Source organism: Palaemon carinicauda, chromosome 16, assembly GCF_036898095.1.
Source record: "Palaemon carinicauda isolate YSFRI2023 chromosome 16, ASM3689809v2, whole genome shotgun sequence".
Classification (NCBI taxonomy): domain Eukaryota; kingdom Metazoa; phylum Arthropoda; class Malacostraca; order Decapoda; family Palaemonidae; genus Palaemon; species Palaemon carinicauda.
Window position 1 is genome coordinate 71851325 of NC_090740.1, and position 17683 is coordinate 71869007.

At 42.7% G+C, this 17683-nt stretch overlaps 1 protein-coding gene across 1 annotated transcript in view; it reads right to left on the reverse strand.

Annotated features, from left to right (window-relative positions):
• The window catches only part of pch2 (pachytene checkpoint 2 protein), a 150681-nt gene that overhangs the window by 97716 nt on the left and 35282 nt on the right, over positions 1 to 17683 (reverse strand). Inside the window, exon 3 of the mRNA XM_068389899.1 lies at positions 14214 to 14399. Coding sequence (XP_068246000.1) covers positions 14214 to 14399 — 186 coding nt within the window. The remainder of the gene's footprint in view (positions 1 to 14213; positions 14400 to 17683) is intronic.

Consider the following 17683-nt stretch of genomic DNA (forward strand, 5'->3'; position numbering starts at 1 on the left):
CTCTCTCTACCGCAAGGCAAGAGAAAGGAAATCGCACGATCTGTCAGGTGCCTATTTTGTTCAAGAATACTCACCAGGCGGCAACAGGGAAGAATCTTGGGTTCACTGCAGTTTGCTGCCATGACAGACCCAATCTTGAAAGCAAGACTCAAAGATGCCAACCGAGTCTTGAGAAAAACATCAAATTGTCAGAGAGATCTTTTCCCTACAACCCCGGTCTTACTGCGAAAGCAGCCTATGCCGTGGTCCACTGCCAAGAGTTTATCGACTCATGTCCCTCTATCAAATTAGTCATCGACAACAGGACGATAGTCTACTGTGTCAATGGACAGGGTTCCAGGTCTCCTCAGATCAACCATGTGATTCTAGCCATCCTCACTTTAGCAAAGCGGAAGAATTGGCATCTCTCAGCAGTTCACCTAGAAGGGATTCGCAATGTGACAGTAGACGCCCTGTCAAGATCAAAGCCTCTAGAAACGGAATGGTCTCTGGACACAAAATCATTCTGACTCATCCTAGAGAAGTCCCAAAACTGCAAATAGATCTCTTTGCAATGAGCTTCAACAAGAAGCTTCCCCATTATATAGCACCAAACTTACATCCAGAAGCGATAGGAACAGATGCGGTGTCCCTGGATTGGAACCAGTGGTCTCACATTTACCTATTTCCAGCATTCAACCTCTTAATAAAAGACCTGAACAAGCAGCAGACTTTCAAGGGAACAGTGGCTCTAGTGGCTCCCAAGTGGCCCAAGAGCAATTGTATCCTCTTGTTCTGGAGCTCAAACCTCTATAGGTCCCTCTACCATCTCCAGTGCTGTCCCAGGATGTTCGACAGACGACTGTCTTCGCTTCCTCTTGGATAACGAAAACCCTTCGCTCATGATTTTCTCGCCCTAGCGGCTCAAAGAAAGTTCAGAGTTGCAAAGGAGAGAATCAACTTCATAGAAGAGTACAAGTCCAATACCACGAAACAACAATACTTATCTTCCTGGAAAAAAATGGGTTGCTTTTGTAAAAAGTCACCAGCCCTCTTCTATGACAATGGACTTCTGTATTTCTTTCTTTATTGCCTTACATAATCAAAGTCTGGCCTCTACAACTATCGCCTCATGTAAGTCGGCACTAACTAGACCCTTTGCTTATGCTTTTGATAAACTCAATAGCCAGCTGTTCAATAAGATCCCAAGGGCTTGTGCTAAATTGGAACCTAATGCTCCTCCCAAGGCTATTTCATGGTCATTGGATAAAGTCTTGCACTTCACCTCCTTCATAGATAACGAGACTACCTCGCTGAGGGATCTTACTCAAAAAGTCGATATTTTTGCTTGCTAAGGCTTCTAGTGCTTGAGTCAGCGAGATTGTTGCACTTTCAAGGGATGATGGCCACATTGAATTCTTGGCATTGAGGGAGGTAAATCTTTACCCAGATCCTGCATTCTTGGCAAAAAAAACTTCCCACAAAACATTGGCGGGCCTGGAAGATTGCTCCACTACAGGAGGATTCTTCTCTATGCCCCGTGAAATGCCTTAAGGCCTACCTGTTTTAGAGTCGGGCCTTTAAGGGCTTTCAACAGGATCTAATGTTTCTGAAACCAATAAGGTCCAAACTCACCTATTTCATCAGAAGGGCTGACCCTGATAGTATACCATCAGGTCATGACCCTGGGAAAGTTGCCTCTTCCTTAAACTTTCTACAATCCATGTCCTTTGAAGGCTTACAAGTTACAAAGGATATAAATCTTCAAGAGTGTTCAAACATTACCTATGTTAGTTGGAAGATATCAAACACTTTGTGTGATTAAACCAGCTTCTTAAGTGTTGTGCATAGACTCATATGGACTCTATATTGGGACTTCTAAGTCTGCATTGTGCAAGGGGAATAATGTTCTTATCAATGTACTATTTCATAACTGTAAAGAGTCAAAGGTGATATTTTCCTCTTATGAGTGTTACTATTCTACTACTCTGTTACATAATTTTTGGGTTCAAAAACTTTGGTTTTCTGAACATATTTAATGTAGATAATGTTACATTTATGAATCTTTGGAAACAATAAGAGATTACTGTTTTTTTGCAAATTATTTCATTGAACCTACTGTTTAAAATGAAAGCAGTGTACCTCCAAATTTTTAACCTCCGTTTATAGACTTTAGTCTGCTTGACTACTGGAGACAAACATCTTATTCACAATGAGTGGGACTGTGCTATCAAATTACCTTGCTCCTACTTATTTTACAAACATATCGCTTGTGTTCATAGCTTGGTATCATAGTTACCAATGCTAGGGGAAGTTTGATTATGTCTATGAGGAGCTAAAGGGTTAAAACTCTCCTGGCCACAACTGAGAATAATAATTCTCTAGTACACTTCCATCAGGACGTCATGGCTTGAGCCCAAAAAACGAATTTTCACATAGGAAAAATCTATTTTTGGGTGAGATAGCCATGTCGTCCTGATGGCCTGACCGTTACTTTTCATCCCCTCCCAATTCTCAGTGTGAGGTCTTGCGTCATGCGATGGCTGCTCCTGTAATGGTTTTACAGGAAACGTGTTAGTTGTAGCACACTGGGATCGGGAGTTATAACGGCTCTCTCGCCCACGTATCCAATCCTACCCCATATCCTTCGAGACAAGGTCAACTCTATTCGGGGAAGGATAGCCGTGGCTTGTTTTAAACACGTCCCTGGTGTATACATGATATCTCTCAGGATATTCGCTCTGGAGGTTAAATCTCCATGATACCTCTACAGGTAAAATTCTCTAGTATATCACTCGCAGAGATATCCCAAGTAGAAAGTGGCCATTGAGAAACTTCCATCAGGATAACATGGCTATCTCACTTAAAAATAGATATTTCCTATGATAAAATCCATTTTCATTCATAATATACATTCAACATCCACAATTAATTTCCGTAAAGGAAAGCTGGCCCAACAATCCTTTCATACATTCTCATCATTTGACCACCACAGACAATTCAACTCTCTTTCCAATCTTTGAAATGTATCCTATTACCTTTCTAGCTTTTATACACTTGTTCTGTGCCTCACACCCCCCAATTCTACCATCATTGATTTTATTCACTTATATGATTTGTTTCCATTCTTCCATCATTCATATTAACATTCATTGCCAAATTTTCCCGGTTTCCACTTACCTCCATAACCAGTCCCTCTGAAGGAATTGCATGGCAGCAAGGGGAAAAAATTTATAATTTAGGTTTCTATTCTGAGGTTGTAAAGTTGACACTTCTGAATTAATGGCATTTAAGTTTTCAAACCTATAATTCAAGGAAATAACAGGTACTGTAATAGTAAATGATACATTTGTATAAACGCCTAGTTTGCAAGTTACAGTTAACGTAAATACTAGACATTTTATACAATTTGTATTTTTCCTAGCTATACAAACCTGAGTAATTTATATGGGGTAAATATATATCATATTTTCTATGACTGGCCAATCAAATATTTGGTTGATTGCATCACGAATTGTTGCTGGGTAAACAGTGCATGCACAAGCAGCAAGAGTACACTCGCTCACATCTCTTTATAACCCTCCTCTGATCAAAGATGTGTGAAGCGGTTGATGGGCAACCTTCTATAAATGACTCAGATTTGTATAGCTAGGAAAAATACAAATTATATAAAATTTGTAGTTTATTCATATGCAGATACAAACTTCTGGGTCATTTATATGGCGAGTCTTTCTTAGGAGGGAGGAAGTCTCCGTGAAGTTAAGATGTATACCCTTCCTCTCTGGAAGATCTAATTACTAAAAGAAATAGCAAGAGATCAATGTGAATCATTAAAGGACAGTGTGGCAGATTCATAAAGAGGCAAGGCCAAACTTCTAATTCTCCTCAGGAGTAAATTCTTTGTGAAGTTGAGAGTTATACCCTTCTCTGATAAAATTACTATAAATAATAAATGATCAAAATACAACCGCCAGAGAACAAAGTAGCCGGCTCATTCCAATACCAAAGAGGGAAACTTCGCTATGGGTGAGGCGGTATGAACATCAAGTACAGTATTACATTATGAAAAAAAAATTTTTTTAGTATATCATCAAATACTAAAGAAATTGAGGCACACTTGCATTAGGGTGAATACCCAAGGTAGGCTTCAAGTCCAATAAAGATCATTGTTCACCTTAGAGTTCCTTCTAGCAAATAATGTCGAGAATAATTATGTCTAAGTATAGAACCAATACATGTCCCACGAGAGCAGACAGTTCAGTCATTTGTAATGCTGCCACTATAATGCCTATTGAGAGGATGTCCAAAGGCTTTAATGTACCACTTTTAAGGTAAATGTCCAAAGGTAATGTTTACCTTCCATCCTCTAGCTTAAGGACTTGTAATACTGAGTAGTTTCGCGGAATGCTGAAGTTGCAGCAAGCCCACATGTATCATGTGCTCGAGGGGGGAGACCTAGTGACGCTTCCCCTGAGGATGTATAGGTTCTTATGATAGCTTCTCTCAGAGAAAGACGGTGTTTCTGAACACATTCTTTTGGAGCAGCCAAAACTTGCAAACAAAGTGGTTTTGGGCACTAGTAATATCGAATGGTTTTACGGAATGCTAAGGTTGCAGCAAGACCGCATAAATCACATGCATAAAGGGGGAAGGGGTCCCTAGCAATGATTACCCTGAGGATGCATAGGTTCTTCTGATAGTCTTAATTACTCAGAGATAGTGTTACCAACTACTTTCTTCCGGAGTGGCCATAACTCATGAACAAAAAGGGAGTTTTCCAGCTATTTGTTCTATCAGAAAAAAACTTGCAGTGCTCTGCGGGACAAAATAATTAATTGTTCACGTGATTAGGACCCACTTTGAGAGACAATACTGTGAAAGCGGTAACCTGAGACCATTTCCATTCGAAGTCTGGATTTGTTCATAGAACCAGTAATGGGAAAGGTGTTAGATCCACTAATGCCATGTGATTGAGGCGGGGTCCCTGGCAACCCTTCCCCTGAAGATAGTGAGTTTTTATGTTAGGCCTTAACCAAGAGTGTTCAGGATGAAAAATTTCACTTCTGGTCTGAGGGTACCAACAGAGGGGAATGGGCAGAGAGATTAAATCACTGTTCATCCATGGATTTCTTGAGGGGCAAGATCATGAAAAATTCCAAATGATATTCACCGGATCTGGTTTTCGTTATCAAAATGAGATTAGGAAAACCCCAGAAAATATATTTTCTGAATTGGGTTTCTGGGAAAAAAGGACCCTGTAAGTAGGCTTGATTTACTTGGCTGGTAATGAAGTGAAGTTGAAGGAAAAAAGTAGTCAGATCCTTGAATTAAGCCCTTCTGTCTGGGCTTGTGAAGATTATCTTAGGAAATAGTAAATCTCTTCTTCCCAACTCAACAGTAGGGGGGTGGGGGGGGGGAGTTATTCGGACGAGACAGATCCGCTCCCCAGAAACCTTGATAACACACATCGATAGTTATTCCAGGGAGGGGGGGAGGGGGAGTTCTGGTTATCTCAAACAAGGACCTGCTTCAAGATCTAGAACTAGATATGAACTTCCAAGATTGAAACAGGATCTGTTTTTCAAAATTTCCAAACATTCATTAACCAAGGAGATGCAGTCTTGGAAAGCTCCTCACACCAAATACAGTAATCCCTAGCAAGAGTTCTATTTGACCTGAACAGTCCTTGTTTATTGACCAACTCTTACAACGGAAGATACCAGTTAGATTCCCATGTGTCATGTCAAGCAATCTCATTGCAACTAGTCTAGGAGTCATTGCGCAGCAATATTTATTCTGTCCAAAGTCTTCTCGGGTTTATCGTGAGAAGTTCCAGACCCGATGACCGTTTCTTATGCATAAGAAGTTGTAGTGTCCATCTGACTCCTTCAATCTCCTGGTCTTATATTTCTGAGACAAGGGAGGAGGATGTCAGCCATTCCATAGAATTGGTTGAAAATGGTGGCTAACAAGAAATCTGACAAAATTAAATGATTCATGACAGGAAAACTTTTAAGGCCAAGCTTAGTTAGGAGATATGGAGGACTTAACTCACCTAGTCACATCTGGTTAAAACTCACAGATAGTCATGACCGCTCCTACTTGGCAATGACATAATTCTGCGGGGGGAATATCTGGTCTAGGCTTTTTTGTTAACGCCAAGCTTTCAGACAGGAGTAAAGGCGTATGTTACCGCACTAAAAGACTTTATCCACAAACTGACTTCTTGTCTTTTCCGGAGAGGCTTTCTAGCATCGCTAGACTCTGATGCAAGTACCGAAGTCCTGAATAACAGATGGAGAGGCAAGACAGGAAGTCAACTTCGACTTCACAGTTGAACTTTTATTCTTAAGACGTCTTGTACCCAGGGACATGGGAAGCCAAGGTTCTTCTGACTGGGGTTCTGCTTACAGTTCTTATAGTTTTCTGATGCTAAACACCACTCACACCGAGGATACTCTTATATCTAGCGGTTACATCACTTCTCAAGAAGGGTAAATATTTTCCCAGAGAAATGAGGTTCTGTCATCCAAAATCTGGTTTACGGGATGATCATTCTTTCTGAAAACAGAAAAGGGGCCAGTTTATGGTCAGTTATCCCAGTGACTAGATGGGGCTGGCTCCATTCCACACTCTAGGAAAAAAAAGGGCCCATACATCCATAACCTAATTTTACTGTCATAATCTTGAGTCTAGACAGGGGAATAGGTTTGAAAAAGTAGTCTGTTTCTCGATAAGTAGCATCTTATAGCTCTTCCTTGAAGTAGGCTTGGTAAGGGCTTGCGGTTGGTACCTCACCAGCGGTTTGGGTAACCAATGACAGGGAAAAATTATTCCCTACAGTATTTACTATACCAACAACAAAATAAAAAGGAGGTTGGGAGATCCAAAAGAAATCCCACCTTCTACTTTAAGGCTGAGTGAACTGGAAACTGGAACTAGGTTCTTCCCCTACACACAGCCACTATTAGAATACTCTTGAGGAAGGGGAGAGTCTAACACCAGGAGCAGAAGGACATAAATGTTCACCTGAACACAAAGTTAGTGGAGGTGTATCTAGAATAACCATGGTAGGGAAGGAAATAAAAAGGGAGACCTATATATATGCATATATATATATATATATATATATATATATATATATATATATATATATATATATATATATATATATATATATATATATATATATACTGTAGAACTACAGAACTACAAGGAGGCCTGCGAACAACACCTCGCAGACCCCGTGGGTCAGGCCACTGTTGAGCACCACTGGACCACCCTCAGAAACGCCATGGCCCGTGCCGCGGAGGAAACACTAGGCTACACCACCAAGAAACGGCAGGATTGGTTTGATGAGAATGATGCTACCATCTCTCTTCTCATTGAAACCAAACGACAAGCACGCCTGACTTTGGAAAACCAACCAACAGCAGCTAACAAATGTGCTCACAAGGTGGCTGAAGCTGATTGCCAAAGAGGGATCCGTGAAGCCCAGAACACCTGGTGGCAAAGAAAAGCTGCAGAAATACAGAGTTTCGCTGACCAACGTGACCTGCGCAGCTTCTATGCAGCAACAAAGGAAATATTCGGTCCCACACGGTCATCAGTGGGCAGCCTGAAGGACGCGGATGGGGCCACGACCATCACCGACAGCGAGAGCATCCTGGCCAGGTGGAGGTCTCACTTTGAGAACCTCCTCAATGACCAAGCAGACGCCCCAGACGATCTCCTGCGAATGACCCCGCAGCATCCCGTCCGTCACTGGATGGCACTACCACTCTCCATCCATGACTTCAACAAGGCCCTGCAGCGCATGAAGCCCGGCAAAGCCCCAGGGCCAGACAACATCCCGTTGGAGCTCCTCACTCACGGTGGCCCCGTTTGAGGAACCGTTTGATGCTCCTTATACTGAAAATATGGGAGACCAAGACCGTCCCCAGTGACTTCCGCGATGCAAACATCGTTACCATCTTCAAGAAGGGAGACAGGGAGAACTGTAACAAGTACCGGGGAATATCACTACTAAGCATCGCGAGTAAGATTTTCGCTCGGATTCTCCTTGACCGCCTCCTTATTCTCGCAGAAGATGTCCTGCCAGAGTCCCAGTGCGGCTTTCGACCTTCCTGCGGGACCATAGACATGATCTTCTGTGCGCGACAACTACAAGAGAAGAGCCTCGAACAACAACAGCCCATAATATTCATCTTCTGGGATTTGAAAAAGGCCTTCGACAAAGTACCTCGACCTGCCATGTGGGCTGTCCTCAAAAGATATGGCTGCCTACCCGATTTTGTCAAGCTGGTGCGTGCCCTCCATGACGGAATGGTTGGGAGAGTCTGCCACCAGAACTCTCTTTCAGACCCATTCCCCATCAACGGCGGCCTGAAGCAGGGCTGTATTCTGGCCCCAACGTGTTTCTCGCTATACACCGCAGCAATTCTCAACGAGATTCCCCCAGACACACCCTCAGTCGACCTACGTTTCCGCATGGATGGAGGCGCTTCCAACCTCGCCAGACTCCGCGCCAGAACCAAGACCACCTTGTGTGCAGTGCGAGAACTGCAGTATGCTGACGACAATGCCACCCCAGGTCAGACGGCAGAGGACCTGCAGTCGTTAGCTGATGCATACAACTCTGCCTACGAACGTTTTGGGATGCAAGTCAACACAGATAAAACCAAGACCCTCGTCCAACATCCACCAGGACTGATGCTCCCAAACTTCAATATCACATTGAATGACCATCCATTAGAACAGGTGGACCAGTTCTCCTACCTAGGGAGCATCCTAACATCAGCTCCCACAAGCAAAAAGGACGTGGAGAACAGGATCAGGGCAACCCACTCTGCCTTTGGCCGACTCAACTGCCGCGTATTTAACAACCACGCACTGACAATGACCACCAAAATAATGGTGTTCAGGGCAGTAGTCCTCTCCACGCTCCTGTATGCATGTGAAACATGGACGCTATATAGAAACGATATTAAAATTCTAGAACGCTTCCAACAAATGAAACTGAGGCAGATCTTGAAAATCCCCTGGGAGAGCCACACCACCAACATTGAAGTCTTAGAACGTGCCTCGCTGACCAGCGTGGAGGCCACCATCATCCACCACCGCCTCCGCTGGATAGGACACGTGCATAGGATGGATCCATCTAGGCTCCCAAAGAAAATATTCTACGGAGAACTGACCCAGGGCACCAGACCACGAGGAGCCCCGAAAATGCGCTATAAAGATCAACTAAAGCGCACCCTGGCTCTAACTGACATCGATCCTTCCTCATGGGAAGAAACAGCCAGGGACAGGAAAACCTGGAGAAGTACAGTACACCATGGCACCGTGGACTTCGAGGAGAGGAGACAAAATGAGGAGGCTAGGAGGAGAAGAAGGAGAGAGCGATTAGAACAGCCCCGCCCACCACCTACCCTCCCTTGTGAACACTGTCCGCGACTCTTCCACCACAGACTAGGACTTAACAGCCACATCAGGCATAAGCATCCACCCCATAGATAGGAGGCTGATGGCTAACGACAGAACCCAATACTCGGACACGAGTGGGTGCCGACGACGACGACGATATATATATATATATATATATATATATATATATATATATATATATATACATATATATATATATTCATCAGCATATTCTCCTACGCCTATTGATGCAAAGGGCCTCGGTTAGATTTCGCCAGTCGTCTCTATCTTCAGCTTTTAATTCAATACTTCTCCATTCATCATCATATACTTTGCACTTCATAGTCATCCTTCATGTAGGTCTTAGTCTTCCAACTATTCTAGTGCCTTGTGGAGTCCAGCTGAACGTTTAATGAACTAATTTCTCTTGGAGAGTGGGAAGAGCATGCCCAAACCACCTCCATCTGCCCCTCATCATGATCTCATCCACATATGGCACTCAAGTAATCTCTCTTATAGTTTCATTTCTAATCCTGTCCTGCCATTTAACTCCAAATATCCTTCCAAGGGCTTTTTTCTCAAATCTACTTAATATTTTGGAGATTGTTTCATTGTCACACCATGGCTCATGTCCATAGAGTAATATTGATCTCCCTAAACTGAAATATAGTCTGATTTTTATATGTAATTTCAGGCGATTTGATTTCCAAATTTTACTTAACCTAGCCATTGTCAGATTATTGCTTTTTTCAATCTTTCACTAAAATCTAATTCTAAAGACCGTGTTAGAGATCATAGTTCCTAAATACTTAAAGGATTCTACCTCATTAATCCTTTCTCCTTCCAATGATATTTCATCTTCCATTGCATACTCCATTCTCGTCATCTCTGTCTTTCTTCTATTTATCTTCAGCCCAACCTCGTGTGATATTTCATGCATTCTGGTAAGCAAGCATTGCAAATCCTGTGGTGCTCTGCTAAGAAGGACAGCATCATCAGCATACTCTAGGTCCGCTAAATTCACATCACCAATTCAGTCCAATCCTTCTTCCCCTTCTCTTGACTGTTCTACGCATTACAAAATCCATGAGGAGGATATACAACATAGGTGACAACACATTCCCTTGCAGTACTCCGCTGTTCACTAGAAATTCATTTGATAAGACTCTATTAACATTAACTATGCACTCGCTATGCTCATGAACAGACAATCATATTTACATATATAAGAGGAATTCCATAATAATGCAGGACTTGCCATAAAATTGGCCGGTGCACACTATCAAAGGCTTTATAATAGTCCACAAATGCCATCAAAAGGGGATTTCTATATTCTATGCATTGCTATACATGTCTCAAAATGAAAATTCGGTCAGTGCAAGTTCTACCTTTTTTAAATCCTGCTTGTTCATCTCTCAGCTTTTCATCAATCTTTCTCTCCAGTCTCTTTAAAATAAGCATACTATGATGTAAGTGTTATGCCTCTGTAATTATTGCAATCAGTCAGGCCTCCATTTTTTGCTATTTTCACAAACACTCCTAACTCCCATTCATCAGATTTTGCCTCTTCATGCCACATTCTACAAAATAATCTTGTAAGTAGTCTGGGAGTCACTTCACTTTCTGCCAGTATCATCTCGGCAGTTATTCCATCGCATCCCAGGGATTTCTATCTCTTTAGTTTTTTTAGGATAGCTTCGACTTCAAACACACTAAATTCATTCATGGGCACATCAAGGTCTTCATCAGCTTCTAGTATATCAATCAAAATATTTCCTTCATATCTCCTCACTAAAGTGTTCCATCCAATGTTGTCTATCTTCATCTTCTGTTGCTATAACAAAACCATCTCTCTTTTTGATGGGTATATGCTTCTTCTTCTTTGCCCCAGTCAAGATTTCATTAATAATTCTATGAGCAATTCTTAAGCTACAGTCACTTCCTGAATTCATAGCTTTGTCAGCCTCATCTGCTTTACTGTCTAAATATTCTCTCCAGTTATTCCTGGCTTTTCTTTAAACCTCACTGTCAATACTGCAATACTTAGCATGATCTACCTTGTAATTTTCATTACTTCCTCGAAAACTTTCAACAATCAATTCCTGTCTTTGTCTTTTTATAGTATCCTTAATATCATTTGATATCCATGGCTTTCTCCTTGTAACCGCAAGTCCTAAGACTTCACTACCAACTGACTGATATATGTTCTTAATATCACACCATTCTTCATTAATTGGTTGTTCTTCGTCTCTTAAAGTTTCTAAGACTGCAAATCGATTCCTACATTCAATTATAAATATTTCTTTGTGCTCTTCTTCTAAAAGCTTTTAATATACATATCAAATCTTCATATTTCTTTAGGCATTATTAGAAATTCTTTGAATCATTACTCAATGTTTCGATTATGGGAATAGTAACTAATATTATTCGGTAACGCATTGAAAGGAAATCACTTGATATGTCACTCGACTTCCAACTAAAGTATGACCCCATCAGACTTCTTTTCTTAAATTATGGTAAGTAGCCCTATTCTCATAACTGTTACAGACCACTGAAACATTTGCTATCATTACTTGATATATCAATGATGGGAATAATGAAATTACTCAGCAACACAGCGAAAGGAAATCATTCGGTTGCCAGAGTGCCTTCCGCCAAAAATATGACGTCACAGGCCATGTGACGTGAACTCGACAAAGAATGACTTACGAAATATGTAAAACCCTCTTCTTTTTTCTTGCAGGAAATGAAAGAAAATACTGACTTACCAAGCAAAAGTATTTCATCTTTATAAAGTAAAAGAAAATCTATTATTTCCAATGAAATATTTATCCTGTTAGTGTACTTTTATTAGATAAGATTGATCTATTATTAGAGATGAGATAAAAGTAGTGTAAAATCAAATTTACGCTAATTAGTACGCATAACAACCAATACAGACCCACGAAATACTTTGTATCACTACTTAATACTAATACTAATTGTTAGCTTATTGGAAAGAAATCACTCGATACCCGCTATCTTTCCGCCGGAAAGAACATGTAACCAGACATATGATATGACCTTGACAGATATTAAAATTTCCTAATGTATTTTCATTGAAAATGGATACAGTATATTATCAATAAAAGAAAAGATTAACTAACCAAGATAAATCAGTTCATTTTTATACAAGAAAATAGATTATTTCCAAGGTAATAATTGTCCTATTAGTGAACTATTTTTGACATACAGTACTTGTGATGTCATCATAATGGAAAAAGAGGTCGTAAAGTCGAAGTTTAAAGTCGCATAGGTCGTGGAACTAGGCTAGTCAAATTCTCTAGGAACAGTAATGGGTTCTGAAAGGCCTCGGAGGGTGCAAATAAATTTCTCTGCTCAGACAAGGCTAGAGGAGGTAACTCTGGGAACCTGTTGGCTTTAAGAGAATTCTCAGTGGATGAAACCTGCATGTTAAATAGGTTTACAGTCTCTTTAGTTTGTCTTGAGAGTTTTAGTCCGTATTTGAATTCAGTATTCCATGCTTGCCTCTGAATCCAGTCTGCTGGTTTTTCCTTAGTGGCAGGTTTCTCTAGGGGGAGACTGTCATATTCTCTAGGTGATAAATGACGCTCCTAATCCATATAACTTGAGGCGTCTCTGAAATAGACATAGAGGTTCCAAGTGGGTTTACACTTGTTGAGTCAGTGCCAAGGCTCACAGCGTGAGCACCTGTAGGATTGATAATAGTCCTCTTGTCAACGATGTAAGGATTACCTAATTCATATCGAACATCCTTCCTTTCTCAAGTCGTAAACACATTGAGGCGAGATAAGGAGGCGGAGAGAGGGCTGGGGAAACTTTTTCCCAGCTCGACATGTGGAGCCGAAATATGGGTTTCCTTTCCCAGATTTGGTCTATTACAAGCTAAAGATTTGCCGACTAGAAGGCCTCTGTGTCGTCTTCAATTCGGGCCTTGTGATTGGTTCTTAATAAGGTTGACTCTTAAGTCAGAAAGGAGTTCTGTTATAGACCTAGGGAAGGCGATTTCTTTCCCATCTTTACCTCTCAAGATTCGTGATGGGGAATCCCCTGAACAGACTATCATTCTATGCTCATCATTCATGTCTATGGGGCTACAGTTTGGGTAACCACCCAGACTTTTTTAGAGAGGATGTCTCAACCTTGATGTGTTGCGGAGAAAAGTTTACATACATAAAACTAGCATATGATCTGTCCTTGCGGGGAAGACCCTGGGATGAGTTGTAAGCTTGTCTTGTGCGTGAAGAATTTTCTCAATGCGCAGAAATGTTGGCGTGTGTGATGACGTTATCACACGCTGAGATGGAGGTACATAGAGCTTTGCCTGGACGAATGATGATACTATCTGAATCCTATCAAGTGGTAGATTCCGTGATTATCCTACTCAACTTCTCTACTTAAGTAAGGAAGGAGAGAGAAAGTTAAAAGGATGCATAGTTTTGGGAAGCTTTGTGGTGTGGACACAGCTGAAGCAGTCCTACCACCCTCATCATAAGCCTCTACAGATCTAAGACTCTGTAGAGGTCACCTAAGTTTAGAGCCCGCATAGTTATAATGCAAACCTAGTTTGTGAGAAAGTGTTGGGAATTGAAAACTTTCCTCTTTCAATATGGTTGCCTTATGACTCAAGGGGAAAGCTGTCTCAACTGTTTACCCAGCAATGAAGCATGTTGCAATCAACCAAATTTTTGATTGGCCGGTTGTAGAACACATGATTTGTAGTTACCCCTTATAAATGACTCAGAAGTTTGTATCTGCATACGAATAAGAAAATATTTTGTACATACGTGCTCTTTTACTGGTGTATCAAATACGAGATTCTCCCACAGGTCTTCAAATTCAAGAGCTGGCAACATCCAATGAGTGGCAGCAGGAATCTCTTCCTCACTCTCCTCCAGTTCCTCAATACTAGGACCACATTCTTCCAACTTATAAACATAATATTCTATTTCCACTGACGTCGTCTCCACATGCTAGAGAAAAATCATACATAATTATCAATTACTGAATATTATCACAAATCATTCTAAATAAAAGATATATTACAAGATATGCAAGGAAAGTGTTTTGGTCAAATTCAAATATTATATTGTTTAATTAAAGAACAAAGAAATACAATACCAAATGTTATGAGCTATGCTACTGCCATAAGGCACAAGTATAATAAAACATTTGATTGTGGACTTATGATCAAAGGAATCCTCTTAAAATTTAAATCTTTATATGTACAACCAGCCATATAATGTATTCATGGTATGACACAATGAAATATGACAAATTCGTATATAATTTGTATTTTTCCTAACTATACAAACCTTAGCTATATAATATGGGTAATTACTTTCGGCGTAGCTGAAATGAAGAGCCATTAGATTTTTAACAAGGGTTTACTACTCCACCGCTAGTTAGCGGGGGGTAGGGAGGGGTAGCTTGCTACACCCCCCCCCCCCCCCCCCCGCCCTCACACACACCTGTGATTTAGCTCACTTTGCTTAGAGGTAGGACTTTCACGGGGGACAGGGCTGGCGGGCAAGTTTGATTAAATAGCTAAGGTTTGTATAGTTAGGCAAAATACAAATTATCTACGAATTTGTCATTTGTTCCGTAACTGAAATACAAACCACGCTATTTAATATGAGTGACTCACCCCTTAGGAAGGGTGGTAAGTCCCGGCTAAGTCCCGGCCATTACTGGCTTTGGCTTTTGCCAGGGGACTCAATATTTGAGTGTGTAAGTACTCAGTAATAAGGAGTTCCTGCACCTCACTAGCGTCTTGCTGTTCAAGTGCTGCGGCCTACATAAGCTGTGTGTGAAGGTATGCAGTGTGACACGTCCTAGGAAGTTGACCTGGAGTTCTTTAGATGGAACTCAAGGCTAGGACTTTCCCAATACCACCTCGTCAGGGTATGGGGACATGACAGTGTTAATTTAATACTAGGAACACAAGGAAGCATGGTTTACCTGCAGTGGTTTGAGGTCAGCTATGCAGAGAACCCAGGATGCTGCTTTCCCCAAGAAAGGGGAATTTGAAGAAAAGAATAAGGGCCAGACAAACCTTTTCATTCATGCAGACTAAGACCGCGTAACAATGCCCTCAACCTTCTGCTACTTGTCCATTAAGGAGCCTGAGGTTTAGACCAGCTGTTGTGCAGCCACCATAGGGCCGATAGAGAACGTATCGAGTCTCCTGTGTGTCACGTCTTGCAGGTAGTGGGCTGTGAAGGTCGTCTGACGCTTCCACACCCAAGCTTGCAGGACCTGCGTCACTGAATAGTTCTTCTTGAAGGCCAGGGACGTAGCTACGCCCCTGACATCATGTGCTCTAGGGCGACGTGATGGAGGAGGGTCAGGATTCAAGGATAGATGTATTACCTTGCGAATCCAGGCCGAGATGGTATTCTTGGTGACCCTCCTCTTCGTCTTCCCAGTGCTCACAAACAAAGCTTGCACCTGGGGACGAACTGCAGCCGTTCTCTTAAGATAAAGCCTCAGACTCCTTACTGGGCACAGTAGGAGATGGTCTGGGTCATCTGTTACAGAACGAAGACTCGAAACCTGGAAAGAGTCAAACCGAGGGTACGGCACTCCTGGATTCTGAGTCTTGGCAACAAACTCAGGGACGAACCTGACCGTTACCTCGCCCCCATCCCCTTGAATGGGCGACGTCGTATGAGAGACCATGAAGTTCGCTGACTCGCTTGGCCGAGGCCAAAGCTAGCAGGAACACCGTCTTCCAAGTAAGGTGGCGATCTGAAGCCTGGCGTAATGGTTCGAAGGGAGGTCTCTTAAGAGACCTGAGAACTTGAACCACGTTCCATGGAGGAGGTCTCACTTCCGACTGAGGGCAGGTAAGTTCATAACTCCGTATGAGTAGGGAAAGTTCCAGCGAGGAAGAAATGTCCACTCCTTAGAGCCTGAAGACTAGACTTAAGGCTGAGCGATAGCCTTTCACTGTCGAGACTGAAAGGCGCATTTCCTCCCGCAAATACACGAAGAACTCCGCTATTGCTGGAATAGTGGCATCGAGTGGAGAGATACTCCTTCCACGACACCAACCACAGAAGACTCGCCACTTCGCCTGGTAGACACCTGCGGATGACCTACGCAGGTGTCCAGACATCCTGTTCGCAACTTGCTGCAAAAATCCTCTCTCAGTGAGGAGATGCTGGATAGTCTCCAGGCGTGAAGTCGAAGCGAAGCTCCGGCTTTGTGATAGATGTTGGCGTGTGGTTGTTTGAGTAGCTCGTGTCGTGGAGGGAGTTCGCTCGGGAGCTCCGTTAGGAGTTGCAGAAGGTCCGGAAACCATTCTGCGTGATGCCATAGCGGAGCTATTAGGGTCATCGAGAGATTGACCAATATTCTGGTCTTGTTGAGCACCCTCCTCATCAGACAGAACGGGGGAAAGGCGTAGACATCGATGTTGTCCCACCGTTGTTGGAAGGCATCTTGCCAGAGAGCCTTGGGATCCGGGACTGGGGAGCAGTACAGCGGAAGTTTGAAGTTCAGCGCTGTAGCAAACAGATCCACAGTCGGGAAACCCCACTAAGTCAGGACTTTGTTGGCTACTTGACGATCCAAAGACCACTTGGTACTCACTATCTGCGTTGCTCTGCTCAGACTGTCGGCGAGCACATTCCTCTTGCCTGGAATGAAGCGAGCCGAAAGTGCAATCGAGTGGACTTCGGTCCATCTCAGTATCTCTACTACGAGATGGGATAGCTGTTCTGAAAAGGTACCTCCCTGCTTGTTGATATAAGCCACTACTGTGGTGTTGTCGCTCATCACCACCACAGAGTGGCCCGCCAGGTATTGTTGGAACTGTTGAAGAGCCAGGAATACGGCCCTCATCTCTAGCAGGTTTATGTGGAGGTACTTTTCTGATTCTGACCACAGGCCTGAGGTCCTGTGGTTCAGAACGTGAGCCCCCAGCCGGATCGGCTGGAGGAAGCTAGCTCAGAGAGCTGGCCTTCGACCTTGTCTCTGGCACTCTTAACCCCCTGTGACCAGGGCAAAGCCGCACTAGCCCTCGAGGGCTTCTGAGTACCATAGACTCGGTCCAAGACCGTGTCCTTGCCCTCACGAGGAGGAATCTCTGGATCCAAAAACCGATTGAGACTCCTCATGAGGGTCAGAACTTGCCAGAATGCATGTTCTGACTCCTGTAGCTCTCCTCCTGAAGGGCTAGCAGCAAATTCTCCTGTCCCCCGAGGCTCTTCCTGGGGGGACTCGCGGATGTTCTCCGAGGGCTTGGCTGGCT